General features: G+C 47.2%; 1 protein-coding gene across 2 annotated transcripts in view; it reads left to right on the top strand.

Annotated features, from left to right (window-relative positions):
- Positions 1 to 16113, top strand: part of LRRC36 (leucine rich repeat containing 36) — a 668251-nt gene that overhangs the window by 122381 nt on the left and 529757 nt on the right. For both annotated transcript variants that reach the window (XM_033941089.1, XM_033941088.1), the window contains exon 5: positions 14497 to 14597. In XM_033941089.1, the coding sequence (XP_033796980.1) occupies positions 14497 to 14597 (101 nt within the window). The remainder of the gene's footprint in view (positions 1 to 14496; positions 14598 to 16113) is intronic.

The raw sequence follows: 16113 nt of genomic DNA, 5'->3' as shown, positions 1-16113 counted from the left end.
GGAGGTCTATATATCACACCAAGGTATAGGCATTTTTCTTTCCCTCTGGCCAGGTTCACCCAGAGGGATTCCCCGGTGTATCTAATATCTGTGATTCTGGTGGTTTTGATGCTTTCCTTAGTGTATAGCGCTACTCCTCCTCCCAATTTACCCACTCGGTCGCAACGAAGTAGGTTGTACCCTGGTATAACCATATCCCACCCATGCGATTCCGTGAACCAGGTTTCGGATATCGCTATCACGTCAAGATCGGCATTTGTTATCTCAGTCTCTAATTCTAGAATTTTATTTCCCAAGCTGTGTGCATTAACATACATAGCCCTCCATATCTGTGAAGAGATTCCCTTGTGAGTTAGTGTGGCTCCTAAATTATCAGTGATCTTTCTCCCTGAAATGTTGTGGGTATCCTTGGTACTTACCTTAGACTTTGTAGTGTGAATGCCACTTGCCTCCTCAGGGTGGTTTCTTACTGCTCTGGGATATAAGTATGTACCCTCCCCCAACTTACCTAGTTTAAAGCCCTATGGAGTAGACGGGCTAATCGATGTCCAAATACGTTTCTACCTCTTCTGGTCAGGTGGAGTCCGTCTGGTCCCTGCAGTCCCTGGAGCGTCTCGCCGTGGTTCAGGAATCCGAAGTTCATTTCTATGCACCATTCGCGGAGCCATTCGTTAGTCCGTTGAATACGCTCTTCTCTAGCTCTGCCTCTGTTTCTCACTGGAAGAATTGACGAGAAGACCACCTGCGCTCCTATCCAGTGTTCCCGCTAAGCTGCGCTGGCGTGCGCTGGCGCACAAAATATTACATCGCAGCGCACAAGTTTCTCGTCACAGCGCACGGCGTACGGCAGATGGCAGGGCGGCGAGAGGAGAATCGGGCGAGTTGGCTCATAACTTGCTGGCGCCCGATATTTTTAGCTCACAGCGAAAAAAGTTTGCTCACAACACCCGCCCGCTTAGAGGGAGCACTGCTCCTATCTGCTTCAGCTTCTTTCCCAGCGCTCCAAAATCTTTGGGGATGTTCTCTGTGTCGTTCCTAGCAGTGTCGTTTGTGCCTACATGGATGAGAAACATGGGAAAATGATCGTTAGGTTTTAGAATATTGTCTAGGCTAGCGGTAATATCCTGGATCCTGGCTCCAGGGAGACAGCAGACCTCTCTCTCCTGCAAATTAGGCCTGCAAATTGGTCCCTCGGTGCCCCTTAGCATGGAGTCACCAATGACTACCACTCTTCGTTCCTACAGTTTCTTCTTCACATCCTACCTTCGGTACTGTATTGATGCTCTCTGCTCGTTCCGGGAGGTCATGCCAGAGCCTCGGCATCAGGAGTTTCGTCTCCTCGTGGAGACCCCTCTCCCAGCTCTGCCTGTACATGTTTCAGGCCTCTTACGACGCCTTTTAATTATCCTTGAGAGTCAGCCTTTGCGATCGCTATGCGTCGCCTCGCTTGGCTCTGGCTTGTGGATATGGATCCGAATCTACAGGATTGTCTTGCCAATCTCCCATGTGTGGGTCATGTGCTCTTTGATTAGTCCATTGAGGCAGCCATGAAGCGCCTCTCGGACCACGAGCGGTCCACGAGCAGTCCTTTGCTTCTCTGGTGAAACTTAAAACTAAGGCCCCTCTGGCTCGCCAATATAAAATTCCTCTCCGGAGGTATCCACAGAAATCCACTCCTGCTTTCTCTAGGCCTCCTTCGAAACGGCCTCCGCAGCAGCAGCAGCAGCAGCAGCAGCAACGTCAACGTCAACTGAAAACTCAGCCATCGGCCCCGGCGAAGACCGGGCCGTCTTTTTGACAATTCCAATCCGAGCCTTCGGGCTCCCTTCCTCATGGAGCCTTCCCCCTTCCCCATCTGGGGTCATCTCCATCATTTCTATGCCCAGTGGGAAAATCTTACTACCGACAGTTGTGTGCTGTCTATCATCAAGGAAGGGTACTCCCTCTCCTTCAGTCGCGTACCCCCGGACCTGCCTCCAAGAGAGTTTCCTTATGCTCAGTCTCAGCTTCCTCTCCTTCTGCAGGAAGCTCAGACCCTTCTTCACCTTCAGGCGGTCAAGGAGGTTCCCAAGGAACAGTGGAACTCTGGATTTTACTCCCAGTACTTTCTGGTACCCAAGAAGACGGGTGATCTGTGTCTGATCCTGGACATCCGTGCTCTGAACAAGTTTCTGGTGCAGGAATGGTTCAGAATGCTCACCCTTCCCACGTTGTATCCACTCTTGGACGAGGGGGACTGGCTGTGCTCTCTGGACCTCAAGGAAGCATACACGCACATTCCAATACACCCGGCCTCTCGCCGGTATTTGATATTCCGGGTGGGGGATCTCCATCTCCAGTATCATGTTCTTCCCTTCGGCCTGGCGGCCTCTCCGAGGGTCTTCACAAAATTTCTGGTTGTGGTAGCTGCAGCCCTGCGCTTCCATGGCCTGCAGGTGCTTCCCTACCTCGATGACTGGTTAATCAAGGCGTCCTCTCACAGCGAAGTCCTGCGAGCAGCGGAACAGACAATCTTGTTCCTCCAGAGTCTTGGCTTCGAGGTGAACTTTCCCAAGTCCCACCTCTGCCCATCCCAGTCTCTCAAGTTCATTGGAGCAGTCCTGGACACGGTGCGTCTTCGCTCCGTCTTGCCTCGGCCTCGATGGTGACCCATCTGCACTCGGCGCTGGCTCAGCTCATGATGGTCCTCCTTAGGTCACATGGCCTCCAGGGTTCACGTGACTCCTTTTGCCAAACTTCACCTCTGTATTCCTCAATGGACTCTGGCATCCCAGTGGAACCAGGTTTGGGATCCTCTCTCTTGACGCATTGTCATGACTTCTTTGTTGAGGAAGTCTCTCCGTTGGTGGATGCTCTCTTCCAATCTTTCCAGAGATTTTCTGTTCCATGCTCCTCCTCCGCAGAAGGTCCTCACGATGGACTCATCGACCTATGCTTGGGAGGCTCATCTGGACGGTTTGCACACCCAGGGTCTTTGGTCCCGTGCCGACCGCCTTTGTTACATCAATCTTCTGGAGCTTTGGGCGATTTTCCTCGCTCTGAAAGCTTTTTGTCACCTGCTCCGCGACCGAGTGGTGCTGGTTCACAAGGACAACCAGGTCGCCATGTATTATATCAACAAGCAGGGGGGCACGGGGTCCAAGTCCCTGTGCCAGGAGGCGTTGCGGCTCTGGGATTGGGCCATCTGCCTCAACATATTCATTCGTGCTGTCTACATTTAGGGCCAGTGAAACTGTCTGGCGGACAGGTTGAGTCGTCTTCTGCAGCCTCACGAGTGGTCTCTCCACTCCATGACCCTGCGTCAGGTTTTTGCTTGTTGGGGGACTCCGGACATCGATCTGTTCGCGGGACCCCTCAATCACAAGTTGCCCCACTTCTGCTCCAGGGTTTACACCCCTCTCAGGATCAAGGCAGATGCCTTCCTTCTGGATTGGACAAACGCGTTCCTGTATGCATTCCCTCCATTCCCTCTGCTTCTGAAGACTCTTGTCAACCTCAAGTCTTCGTGTGCCACCATTATTCTGATAGCTCCTCGGTGGCCCCGACAACCTTGGTTCTCCCTTCTGTTGCAAATCAGTTCCAGGGAGCCTCTTCCTCTGCCTATTTTTCCCTCTCTGCTTACGCAGAGTCAGGGTTCTCTGCTTCATCCCAACCTCCAGTCTCTACACTTAGCGGCTTGCTGCCTTGAGACTTAATTCCCTTGTTCCAGCTCTCCCAGCCTGTCCTGGATGTCCTGGAAGCATCTCGGAAGGAGTCCACTCGCCAATGTTACCATCAGAAGTGGGCTCGCTTTTCTTCCTGATGTGCTACTCGACAGCTGGAGCCTTTGTCTGCCTCCTTGTCTGCTGTCCTGGATTATCTGCTACACTTATCTGGCGCTGGACTCCAGTCCTCTTCGGTTCGAGTCAACCTTAGTGCCATTGCTGCTTTTCATCAGCCGATTGATGGGAAGCCTATCTCTGTTCATCCTGTGGTTTCCCGCTTCATGAAAGGACTTTTCCACGTTCATCCGCCCCTTAAACCTCCTCTGGTGGTTTGGGATCTAAACATGGTCCTTGCACATTTGATGAAACCCCCATTCGAGCCGCTAGCGCGGGCTCACTTGAAGTATCTTACTTGGAAGGTTGTGTTCCTTATTGCTCTCACTTCTGCCCGTCGGGTCAGTGAGCTTCAAGCCTTGGTTGTGGACTCCCCTTTCACTGTTCCATCATGATAAGGTGGTCCTCTGCACCCATCCTAAGTTCTTACCCAAAATTGTTTCTGATTTTCACATCAACCAATCCATTGTTCTTCCTGTGTTTTTTCCGAAGCCCCATTCTCACCCTGGAGAAGCGGCTCTGCATTCTCTTGATTGTAAGCGTGCGCTGGCCTTCTACATGAGGTGTACCGCTCCTCACCATACTGATCCCCAGCTGTTCATCTCTTTTGATCCGAATCGCTTGGGTCGCTCTGTTTCTAAGCGGACCATTTCTAACTGATTGGCCGCTTGTATCTCTTTCTGTTATGCTCAGGCTGGTCTCTCCCTGCCGGGCCGAGTCACGGGCTACAAGGTCAGAGCGATGGCGGCGTCTGTTGCTTTCCTCCGCTCGACTCCCATCAAGGAAATCTGTAAAGCTGCCACTTGGTCCTCGGTTCATACGTTTACCTCGCACTACTGTCTGGATGCTTTCTCCAGGCGTGACGGCCACTTCGGCCAGTCTGCTTTGCAGCATATGTTGTCCTAAATTGCCAACTTTCCCTCCATCCCATTATGGTTAGCTTGGAGGTCATCTACATGTAGAGAATATGCTGCCTGCTTGTCCTGGGATAAAGCACAGTTACTTACCGTAATAGGTGTTATCCAGGACAGCAGGCACATATTCTCGCAACCCACCCACCTCCCCGTGGTTGGCTTCTTTGCTTGCTATCTGAACTGAGGACACGCTGAGGAGACACATGCCCTAGGCAGGGTGGGAAGGGCACACGCGCATGTGCGGGCCAATTGCAAGCCTGAAGGTCTTCGAACAAGTCTGCTTGTGAAAACGTCCACTAGGGGACTCCGTTGATGACGTCACCCACATGTAGAGAATATCTGCCTGCTGTCCCTGGATAACACCTGTTACAGTAAGTAACTGTGCTTTTTAGGCATCAAAGCTGCTTCAGCGACATCCTTTGCTGCATGCGCGTGTCTCTCTCGACTGGGCACACTGGGGAGCAATGTTCCCTCTAAGGATTGATGAGGTGTGTGCAAAAAAAAATATGCATGAGCGACAAGTTACATATTCCACAAATTTATGAGCAGGCACGGAGGATGCATTTTTAAACAAATGTAGTTTATCCTTGTACTCCTTATGTATTTTTAATCATCTATGGATATGTTTGTATGTTTATTGTTCAAATGGTTTTATTTATTTCCCTAAATTTATTTTTGTTATACACATTGAAATATTTGATATTGCATTTAAATCAAAATCTCAATAAACTTGAAACTTGAAACGAGTGCCCATGAGATTGTGGGAGGGTTAAATACTCAAAACTTAGAAGAATAACAATTTACTTAAAGTTTTTGCTTCGCCAGCTTTCTGGTATCTTTACATAATGCAGTGGTGTACCTAGCATATGTAACACCCGGGGCCCATCATTTTTTGGCACCCCCCCATCTGTCCGAAAAACATGATTTTTAGTAACAAGCCACCCGTCACACATGAGTATCTAAGAAAAGGCAGCATCTTACATATTGCAGTGAACAGTACATCAATACACCCATTATAAAACTAAACAAGCCAGACCAGCACAGATCAATCCTACACCGTCAATCCTAACAGAAAACTATGTCTTTCGAACACACAGAACACACCTTCGCCTATTATGGAATATGTAATCACAAACTAACCCCTCCCTCTTTTACAAAACTGTAGTGTGGATTTTAGCTACGGAGGTAACAGCTCTGATGCTCATAGAATTCTGAGCATCAGAGCTGCTACCACCACGGCTGGTGCTAAAAAACGCTTCACAGTTTTGTAAAAGGGGGGATAAAATAAAAATACATAGACAAAGGTTAAATTGAACCAGCAAGAAGCTGGACTCTGCATACAATGCTTCACAGAAACAGTGACACATGTCTCCTAAAGCAATAAATAAATAGAAATTTTTTTTCTACCTTTGTCTTCTGTGGTTTCTGCTTTCCTCATCTTCTTGTAACTCTCTTCCTTCCATCCACTGTCTGCCGTCTCTCTTCCCCTATATGGCATTTTCTCTCCTTCTATGCCCCTTCCAGAAACTGTATGCCTCCCCCTTTCATCTCTCCTTTCACCCCCATTGGTCTGGCATCTCTCTCCTCTCCTTCCCTCTCCCACACCTCTCCTCTGCAATCCCTTTCCCTTTTTTCCCTCATTTCCCTTTTCAATTTATTTTCTGCATCTGTCTAGATTATGTTCTTACTACCCTCTCATCAATGTCCTTTTTTACTGTCTACCTAAAGCTTGCCACCTCTTTCCCTCACCCCAGTGTTTCCCTAACTCAATCCTTTTCTCCCCATCATGTGCCCTCCTTTTATTTATCCCCTCCTTCCATCATGTACCCTCTTTCTCCAACCCTTCCATCTAGTACCTTCTCCTCTCTCTGTCCACTTCCATCCAGCATCTGCTCCCCTCTTTCTCTCCTCCCATTTCCTTCTGGCATTTGCTGCCTTATCTCTCCCATCTGCACTTCCATCCAGCATAGGCTCCCCACTACCATCCAATGTCTGCCCTTTCTCCCTCCATCCACCCCTCTTCAATCAGCATCTTCCCCCTTTCTTTCCCTCCAATATCCTTCCCCCTTATGTCTCTCCCCTTTCTCTGTACATCAATTCCATCAGCACCACCCTTCCATACCACCCTGCCCCTTTTCTTTCCCTCCACCACTCTTCCATTCCAGCAGTCCTGCTCCTTTCTCTCCCTTCATGCAGCAAGGTCCCACGATGATTGTAGCTGCCTGCTGCCAATCCACCCCACTCCGACGTACTTGCTCTAGAGCGGACTCAGCAGCCGCATGCTGGAAGGGCCCGCGATGACTTGTCTGCTGGCTCTGCTCTGGAAGAAGTAAGTTACATAGTGCCCCCAGTGCCTCCTTCCTGTGTCCTTTGTGCCCCCAGTGCCTCCTTCTTATGTCCCCCCACTGTCTTCCAGAATTTGCCCACCCCCAAAGCCAGCCAGCTCTGCCACCTCTCCATTTTTTCTGTCACCACCCCATCCCCTATGCTCTGGCATCTCTCTCTTCTCCTTTCTTTCCTTCACACCCCATAGTCTGGTATCTTCCCTTCCCTGATTCTCTGGCATCTCTCTCCTTTCCTTCCCTCCCCCTCCATGCTCTCACATCTCCCCCTTCCTTTTCCCTTAGTCTGGCATACCTTCCTCCTTCCCTCCAAGCCCTGGCATCTCCTTTCATTTCCTCCCTCATCTTCCTTCTCCCTCCAGCTGGGTACCGCAACACTCTCCCCTGCAGCTCCGGACTCCCCCCCCCCCCGGATCGCTATTATTTTAAATGTTATAGCGGCGGCGCTGTATCCATCAGTGGAGACGTCTAACCTCGGCCTGCCCCGGAACTCTTACTGCAGCAGCCGCCCGTCTAGGCAGGAACAGGAAGTGACTGTTGCAGTAAGAGTTCCGGGTCAGGCCGAGGTTAGACATCTCCACTGATGGATACAGCGCCGCCGCTATAACATTTAAAATAATAGCGATCCGAAGGGGGGGCAGGGCCGGCGTTACACCAATGAGAACAAGGGGCGGACCGCCCCCCACTTAATACGCCACTGATTACGGGGATCATGAAAGGAGCCGCCGCTGCTGCATCTTAGGCGATCAGGGCAGACCGCCGCCGCTTCGTGTGTGCGCTGTGACGAGAAACTTGTGCGCTGCGATGTAATATTTTGTGCGCCAGCGCACGCCAGCGCAGCTTAGCGGGAACACTGCTGGGGAGTGAGGCAGTGGATCCTCCTCCTCAACTTCTTTTGGCTGCGACAGATTATTTTGCTGACCTTATGCGAGTTTTGACAAAGATGTCGGCGTACTCTATCTCTGCTCACAGGATGTTCTGGATCAGACAATGGGCTGGTGATTACACTTCCAGGGCTACTTTGATAAGCCTGCCCTTTCAGGGGCATTTCTTGTTTGGCAAAGGTCTGAGCGATCTCATGGATTCTGTGATGGACTGTCACCTAAGACTCTGCCTGATAGCAGACCCAGGACCTCTAGAGGTTCTGGTTGCTCTAATTTTTGTGGCTCATGGTGATCCCAACCATATGCAAGTGCCACATCACAGAGATTTTCACAGGGCTCCCGACAATGGTATGCTGGCTACAGGCATTCTTAGCCTGCCACCACCCGTTCTACACCTTCTGCCAAAAAGGTACAATGTTGCTAGGCTAAGGGATGCCCCTCTACAGATAGGAGGACCAGCTCTCAGCATTTCTTCCCACCTGGATTTGCATTATGTCTGTGGGTCTTGGACATTATTCAGTTGGGCTACACACTGGAATTTGCCTGGCCTTTTTCAGATTGATTTGTGGACACTCCTACTGGTCACCTGGACAAAGAACTCTATGTTCAAGCCACTGTTCAGCGCTTGCTGGATATTCAAGCTATAAAGTCGGTGTTGCCCAACCATTCGGGCTCAAGCAGATACTCTATATACTTTATCGTGCCAAAGAAAGGCTTCGAAAGTTGGAGGCTTATTCTGGATCTTCAACACGTGAATGTGGCTTTCAAGGTTTCACACTTTCACATGGAGACTGTGCATTCGATCATTGCAGCAGTGGCCCCAGGAGAGTTTCTTGTCTCTCTGGATCTCATGGAGGCACACTTGCATGTTCCTATTTTTCCAACCCACCACAAATTTTTGAGGTTTCATGTTCTGGAATAGCATTACCAATTCTCGGCTCTGACTTTTGGGGAGGTGACAGTGCCCCGGACCTTCACAATGGTGATGGTGGTTGTGGCAGCATACCTGTGGAAAATGGATCTCCAGGTTCACCCTTACTTACATGACTGTCTGATCAGAGCTCCCTTGTTGTTTGAGGAACAGCACACGGTGAAGCTAGTGCTCCAGGTGCTGAAGAACCTGGGCTGGATTGTCAGTTTCAGAAAGAGTAATCTGAAGCCCATGCAGCCGCTGGAATATTTGGGATTCCTTTTCAACATGGCTGCGGGCCATATCTATCTATATACTATCTGCTTTTCTCTCTAGCTAGGTTCCGCACTGAGATGTCATACAGGCCTGTCTTCCTTGGACTTGGAAGCTTGAGCAAGCGTGGACAGTGGCTCCGCAGGGGCATACCGTTACATATTGCCTCCTGGCTTGTAGTAATGACAGATGCTAGCCTTTGGTGCTGTGGAGCCCATTGGAATCGTTGTCTTGTTCAGGAGTGTTGGATGCCATCTCATTGGAAATGGTCAGTCAACCGGTTGGAGCTCAGAGCCATTCGTCTAGCTCTGATGCGATTGCAGAAGACTCTGGAGGGCCAAGCAGTCAGGGTCTTCTCCGATAATGTGATGGCAGGAGCCTATGTCAATCACCAGGGTGGGACTAAGAGCACCCCTCTAACTTAGGAAGCCTGCATGCCTTTTCATTTGGGTGGAATGTCACCAAGCACTGATGGCAGTGCATGTAGCAGGAGTTAACAAAGTTCAGGCGGATTTTCTCAGCAGACAGACTCTGGATATGGGCATACGGATTCTGCCTGCCACAACATTCTGAGCCATAGTGTGGCGCTGGGGTCGGCCGCTCTTTGACCTCATGGCCACAGTGAGAAACAAGAAAGCAGATCATTTCTGCTTTAGAGGATCTGAGCCCGGAAGCGAGGGTATCAATGCTCTGATGCAGCTGTGGCTGATGGGTGTGAGGATCGTCTGGTCACTTGCCTGCCTAGTACAAAGGTGGCAGACCTCAAGCATCACATAGGATTTTAGATAGTGTCGGGGAGGAGACAGCTGTCCAGGTACATGTAGGTACCAATGACATAGAAAAATGTGGGAGGGAGGTTCTGGAAGCCAAATTTAGGCTCTTAGGTAGAAATCTGAAATCCAGATCTTCCAGAAATCCGTCTCTTTCACATGTATGGTAGTGCAGAAATGTCTACCCCGGATCTCCAATTTCAGAAATGCTCCCAGTTCCACGCGCAGCACCCAAGAGGCAGGTAGAGCTTCAAAGTCTCAATGCGTGGTTGAGACGATGGTGCAGGAATGAGGAATTTAGATTTGATAGGAACTGGGCAACCTTCTGGGAAAGGGAGAGCTTGTTACGAAAGGACGGACTCCACCTTAACTGAAATGAAACCAGGCTGCTGGCGCTAACGTTTAAAAAGGAGATAGAGCAGCTGTTAAGCCGACAGTCGCCCGGGAGCAGATGGTTCGGTGTGAGGTATCCTTGGAGGATATTATTGAAACAGGATATTTAGGGGGTCCTGGTAGAGAGGTTCCAATAATAGTGAAAGAAAGCCAGGAGAGTTTAAGAGGAAGGCAGAGTTAAAGACTCAAATTTTCCCTGTCTTCTCAGCAGCCTGTAGTTGCAAGGAAAAAACACAATTTGAAATGTCTGTATGCAAATGCTAGAAGCCTAAAAAATAAAATAGGAGAGTTAGAGTATATAGCACTGAATGATGAGATAGATATAATAGGCATCTAGGAGACCTGGTGGAAGGAGGACAATCAATGGGACACTACGTTACCTGGGTACAAATTATATCACATGGATAGAGTAAATCAAATTGGAGGGGGGTAGCGCTACATGTTAAAGAGAGAATTGAATCAAATAAAATAAACATTCTGCATGACATAGATAGCAGTGTGGAATCCTTATGGATAGAAATGCCATTTGTAAAGGGAAGGAATATAAAGGTTAGGTTATACTACCGTCCCCCGGGACAAAATGAGCAGGCAGATGAGGAAATGTTTTCAGAGATTAGGAAAGCTGGAGAAATGGGCAACAGTATAATAATGGGTGATTTCAATAACTAAGTTTCTCAAATTATGTCCTAGCAGGAACCACTGGGGACCCCCAAGACAGAGCAAGGTCCGCCCACTGCACTATATTCACACACACTGTGTACACATCCACTCAGTCAAACAAAAGAAAAAAGGAGAAAAACGTAGAGAAAAAGCCTCAGTTCAGCTTCATATGGCAAAAAAACTCCACTTATAAGACCAAAGCAGGTAAAGTCACAAACACACGTGTAGCAACATATCAGCAATGAGAAAAACACTGTAGCAGCCCTTGAGGGAACCACCTCAAAAATTATTAGCAGAGTTCAAGTGTGTGAGCACAACATACAGTACATCTTCAAAGCCCGCTCCGCCCAAGTCCTACAGGCTCCCTCCCCGGCGATATCCGCAGAAGTCTACGCCGGCGTTTTCTCGCCCTCCTCCTCGGCATCCGCAACAGCAGTGGGCCCCTCCTAAGCCTCAAACCCCTGCGGCGACCAAGCCGCCGCCGTCCTATTGACTGGGCCAGCGGGAGGGGGCTGGCCCCCTCCGCCCGGGGGGTTCCCCCTCTTCCTATCAGGGGACATCTCAGCACCTTTTCTCAGCGTTGGGCGGAGATTACTGCAGACTCTTGGGTCTTCTCCGTCATCCAAGAGGGGTACTCCCTAAACTTTCGGGCGTTGCCACTGGACAGGCCTCCAGGAGAGTCTCTTTCCAACAGGGCGCAACTTCCCTTACTGCTTCAGGAAGCGCAAGCCCTCCTTCGCCTGCGGGCGGTGGAGGAGGTTCCCCCTGGTCAATGGGGTTCCGGAGTTTATTTCCGGTACTTCCTGGTTCCCAAAAAGACCGGGGACCTTCGCCCTATCCTGGATCTGCGGAAGTTAAACAAGTTCCTAGTTTGGGAGAAGTTCCGCATGCTTTCGCTTCCCATTTTGTATCCCTTGATGGACGAGGGGGACTGGTTGTGTTCCCTGGACCTGAAGGAAGCTTACACTCACATTCCGATCCACCCGGCTTCTCAACGGTTTCTTCGCTTTCAAGTGGGGAACCTTCATTTACAGTATCGGGTCCTCCCATTCGGGCTCGCTTCATCCCCATGAGTCTTCACGAAATGCCTCGTGGTGGTGGCGGCGGCCTTGCGGTCGCAGGGCCTTCAGGTTTTCCCATACCTTGACGATTGGCTTATCAAAGCTCCGTTGAGGGAAGGGGTTATTTCAGCGACCCATCAGACTATTATCTTCCTTCAGCGCCTGGGGTTCGAGATCAACTTCCCCAAGTCCCAGTTGTGCCCTTCTCAGTTCCTGCAGTTCATCGGGGCAGTGCTGGACACGGTCCGTCTCCGGTCCTTTTTACCTCTGCCTCGGCAGGCCGCCCTCCTGCGGCTGAGTCAGCTGGTTTTACAGAGGTCTTCGGTTTCGGCACAGCAGATGATGATCATCCTGGGACACATGACCTCCACCGTTCACGTCACGCCATTTGCCAGGTTACATCTTTGTGTTCCTCAGTGGACCCTGGCGTCTCAGTGGCGACAGGATCGTGATCCCGCTTCCCAACACATCCTAGGACCGGAATATTTACTCATTGCACTTAAACCTGCCTTGGCTTGCAGCCTATGTTGAACTACACCTTATCCAAACAGCATCTCGTTACTGGTCTTCAACCCAACAGTCTGAGATCTTCAGTGACCAACAACTGGATCTCCCCATAGTCAATGCACTGCATATCCTGCTGCCGTGCTCAGGCTGGGCTGCCACTGGGCAAAGGTGCATCACCTTATGGTTAAGCAACATCACCAACATTAATAGTTGCTCCATTTCACTATCACTGTACCTACTTCTGAAGCAAATCTTAAGTCCCCACATCATTTTTTCCATTTCATTTTCCAGACCGGATTGATAGTTCAGCAAACATTTCAAAAAGATTTTAACAAACCAAAAATACTATACAGTAACTTCTTCTCTGTTTCATTGCCAACTCCCTGCATTCCATACTTCATAGCTAGGGAGCCCCATCAGTGAGAACATGCTGCCTGCTTGTCCTGGGATAAAGCACAGTTACTTACCTGTAACAGGTGTTATCCAGGGACAGTAGGCAGATATTCTCACAATCCTCCCACCTCCCCTTGTTGGCTTCTCAGCTTTTTTTACTGAACTGATGGTCCTGTGAGCCGATTTTGGGTGGGAAGGCACTCGCGCATGTGCGTTATGGGCCATCTTGAGACTTCTAAAGAGTTAAAGTGATACAACACTTTTAGACTGTCCATACCGGGCTCCATGGATTACATCACCCATCTCTGAGAATTTCTACAAAGCCATGCAAAAGTTTTGTATCACCTCCGAGTAATACATTTTTCTGCCTTTTTTGCTGGATCACAGCAATATTTCTAATGCCTACTGCTGGATATTATATACTGACATGTTCAGAATTTTATGCTCTATCACCCTTCACATTTTAAATTGATTTAGGACTTCAGATTTAAGACATGTAATGCATAAACTGCAAAATGTCAAAAAAATGATGATATTTCACATCAAAACCAGATCGAAACAGTCCAATCAGATCACTCTGTTTTCAACCAATGGCATTTGTTTTGAGGAACCAATCACAGCGCAGCATTCACCTGCATATATGGCAAAGCAGGAAAATCAGTTTTCATAATTGTCTGGTACTCCAGTGACAGCATAATTGCAACATGGGAAAAGTTAGAAATCTTTCAAAAGAAGAACGTGTGACGGTGGTTGTACTTAATGAAGAAGGCTAATCAAGCCGGCAAATTGCAAGTCCTAAATCAATTTAAAATGTACAGGGTAATAGAGCATAAAATTCTGAACACGTTAGTATATAATATACAGCAGTAGGCGTCAGAAATATTAATCTGATCCAGCAAGAAAGGCGGAACAATGTATTACTCAGAGGTGATGCAAAAGTTTTGCACGGCTCTGTACAGGTTGTCCCTGGATAACATCTGTTACAGGTAAGTAACTGTTCTTTTCATATCTATTTCCATGTTATTTGTATTAATTCATTAATGATAAAATTATTGTTTTATCGCTGATGTAGCCTACATCTCTGTTCTTATCATTATTGATGTTATAACTTATTTGTTTGTTCACTATTCACTATTATTGATGGAAAATTCTTAATAAAGAAATTGAATTTAAAAGAACAGTTTTGAATCAGATTAGCTGATTCTCTATATTAAGAACAGCACAGGAGAATGCATGCATATGATATTCTATTGTATTAAACGTCTTTAAACTAACCCCTCTTTTACTAAGGTGCGCTAGCGTTTTGTAGCGCATGCTGCATTGCCGTGTGCGCTAACCCCGCACTATGCGAGAAGAACAAATGCCAGCTCAATGGTGGTGTTAGCATCTAGCGCGCGTGGCAATGCAGCATGCGCTAAAACCGCTAGCGCAGCTTAGTAAAAGGAGCCCTAAGTATTACTAACAAACCCTAGTACAACAAACACTATACCATAATAGATGAATGGACAGATAACTAGTAATGAATTGAAACATTCTTGAATTTCTTTTGCTCTTTTCTGCTTCTGCTTTAGGGATAAAATGACAGAGACTAACATTTTGGATGTAAACCTATCCGCAAAGCTTAATTTGGATACTACATTGATTTTGGATTCTATCATGAGTAGTGCAATGGGTGAGCTTGTTTCCTTTCATAATTTAATTCTTTATAATTTATTTGCACAACCAGTAAATAAAGTATGTGCTGAGCGATATATTTATAGACATAAAGAAAGCAATTGTAGAAGGAGGTACCTACTCTTAGGCACTAAGCAGGCACATAAATGTCAATATTTATGTTCCCACATGGGCTCTTTTCTTTGAGTGCAATTTTATACAGTCAGTCATAGCATCAATGGTGCATACTTTGTCAGTGACATGGACAGAGTTTTGGCAGAGTACCCAATTACATGTGTAGATTTTTTAAAAAATTAAGATTTCTTCATATACAATCGGAAATCATTAAAGTAATATAAAAAATAAAATCATGCCATAGCTCAAATAAACAAGTAAACATTACAAATACAATTCCTGTCAATCATAAACACTGAAGAAATCAATACACAATTCTAGCCCACATCTTGGAGAGAAGAAAAAAAACAGTCAAGCCCTCTGAACCCAAGTTAGTAATCACTAAAAGAAAAACTTTTCCAGGTTAAGTTTTAGCCTTGCCCAAAAGGAAAACTTCTAAATGCATAGGCTCTAAGAAAACATTAGATTTAGTTTCCCAGGTGATTAGACACTTGCAAGGATATTTCAAAAAGAAAGTGCCTCCCCCAGCTAAGACCCTAGGTCTCAGCTGGAGGAAGGCCTTCATACATCTGGGAATACTGATACTGTACACTTCCCCCTCCATATTCGTGGTGATAGGGGAAAAACAACTCAGCGAATACAGAAAAACTGTGAATAACTTTTTGTGTGTTATTTGTGGTTTTCTGTTAAATACCCTAGAGACTATGCTAAAACCATGGATAACCTGACCTGTTCCTGTGAAGAAAGTGTAGCGATTTCCGATTTTCTCTGTACAACGCTGAGAGCAGCGATTTTCTATGATGTAATTTTGGGGTAGAACCTGCAAATGAAAAACTGCAAATAACCGAAACCACAAATACGGAGAGGGAAGTGTATAACAATAAAATTACATTGTTTTCTTCGGAAAGTATGCTTTCATAATTTTTCTTTTTTCTTCCATAGAGGACATTGTTACTAATAAAGTGGATCTTTTTGAAATTGTTTCTTGCGTATTTTCTAAGAAATTTGTCAGATCCAAACTATCAGGAGAATTTAAAACATCATTCTCCCCTTCTTGCTGTACTTACTTAGAAGCCTGTGATATATAGTAAGCATTCAAGATCTCTTTATCATCAACATTCAATTACAGGACATCCTTCAGATATAACTTAAAGAATTCCCTAGGAGAAACAAAATTATCTGTGGAAAATTCAGTAGTCTTAGATTGATTGCCCTAGAAATATTTTTCAAAGGTTCCAGCTTAGAATGTAATAACAAATTATATTTAATGGCCGAAACCTGTACTGACTGATCCTCCCTTTTACCTATTGAATTTTCCAAAGCCATTAATCTTGTATCCTGTTCAGCTAGTTTAACTTACTGAAAGTTTGTAAATTTTCATGTAATGTTTTTATCCATTT

The sequence above is a fragment of the Geotrypetes seraphini genome, chromosome 4 (assembly GCF_902459505.1).
Source record: "Geotrypetes seraphini chromosome 4, aGeoSer1.1, whole genome shotgun sequence".
Taxonomy (NCBI): Eukaryota; Metazoa; Chordata; class Amphibia; order Gymnophiona; family Dermophiidae; genus Geotrypetes; species Geotrypetes seraphini.
The sequence above is the reverse complement of the archived record's forward strand: the minus strand, read 5'-3'. Positions and strand labels throughout refer to the sequence as shown.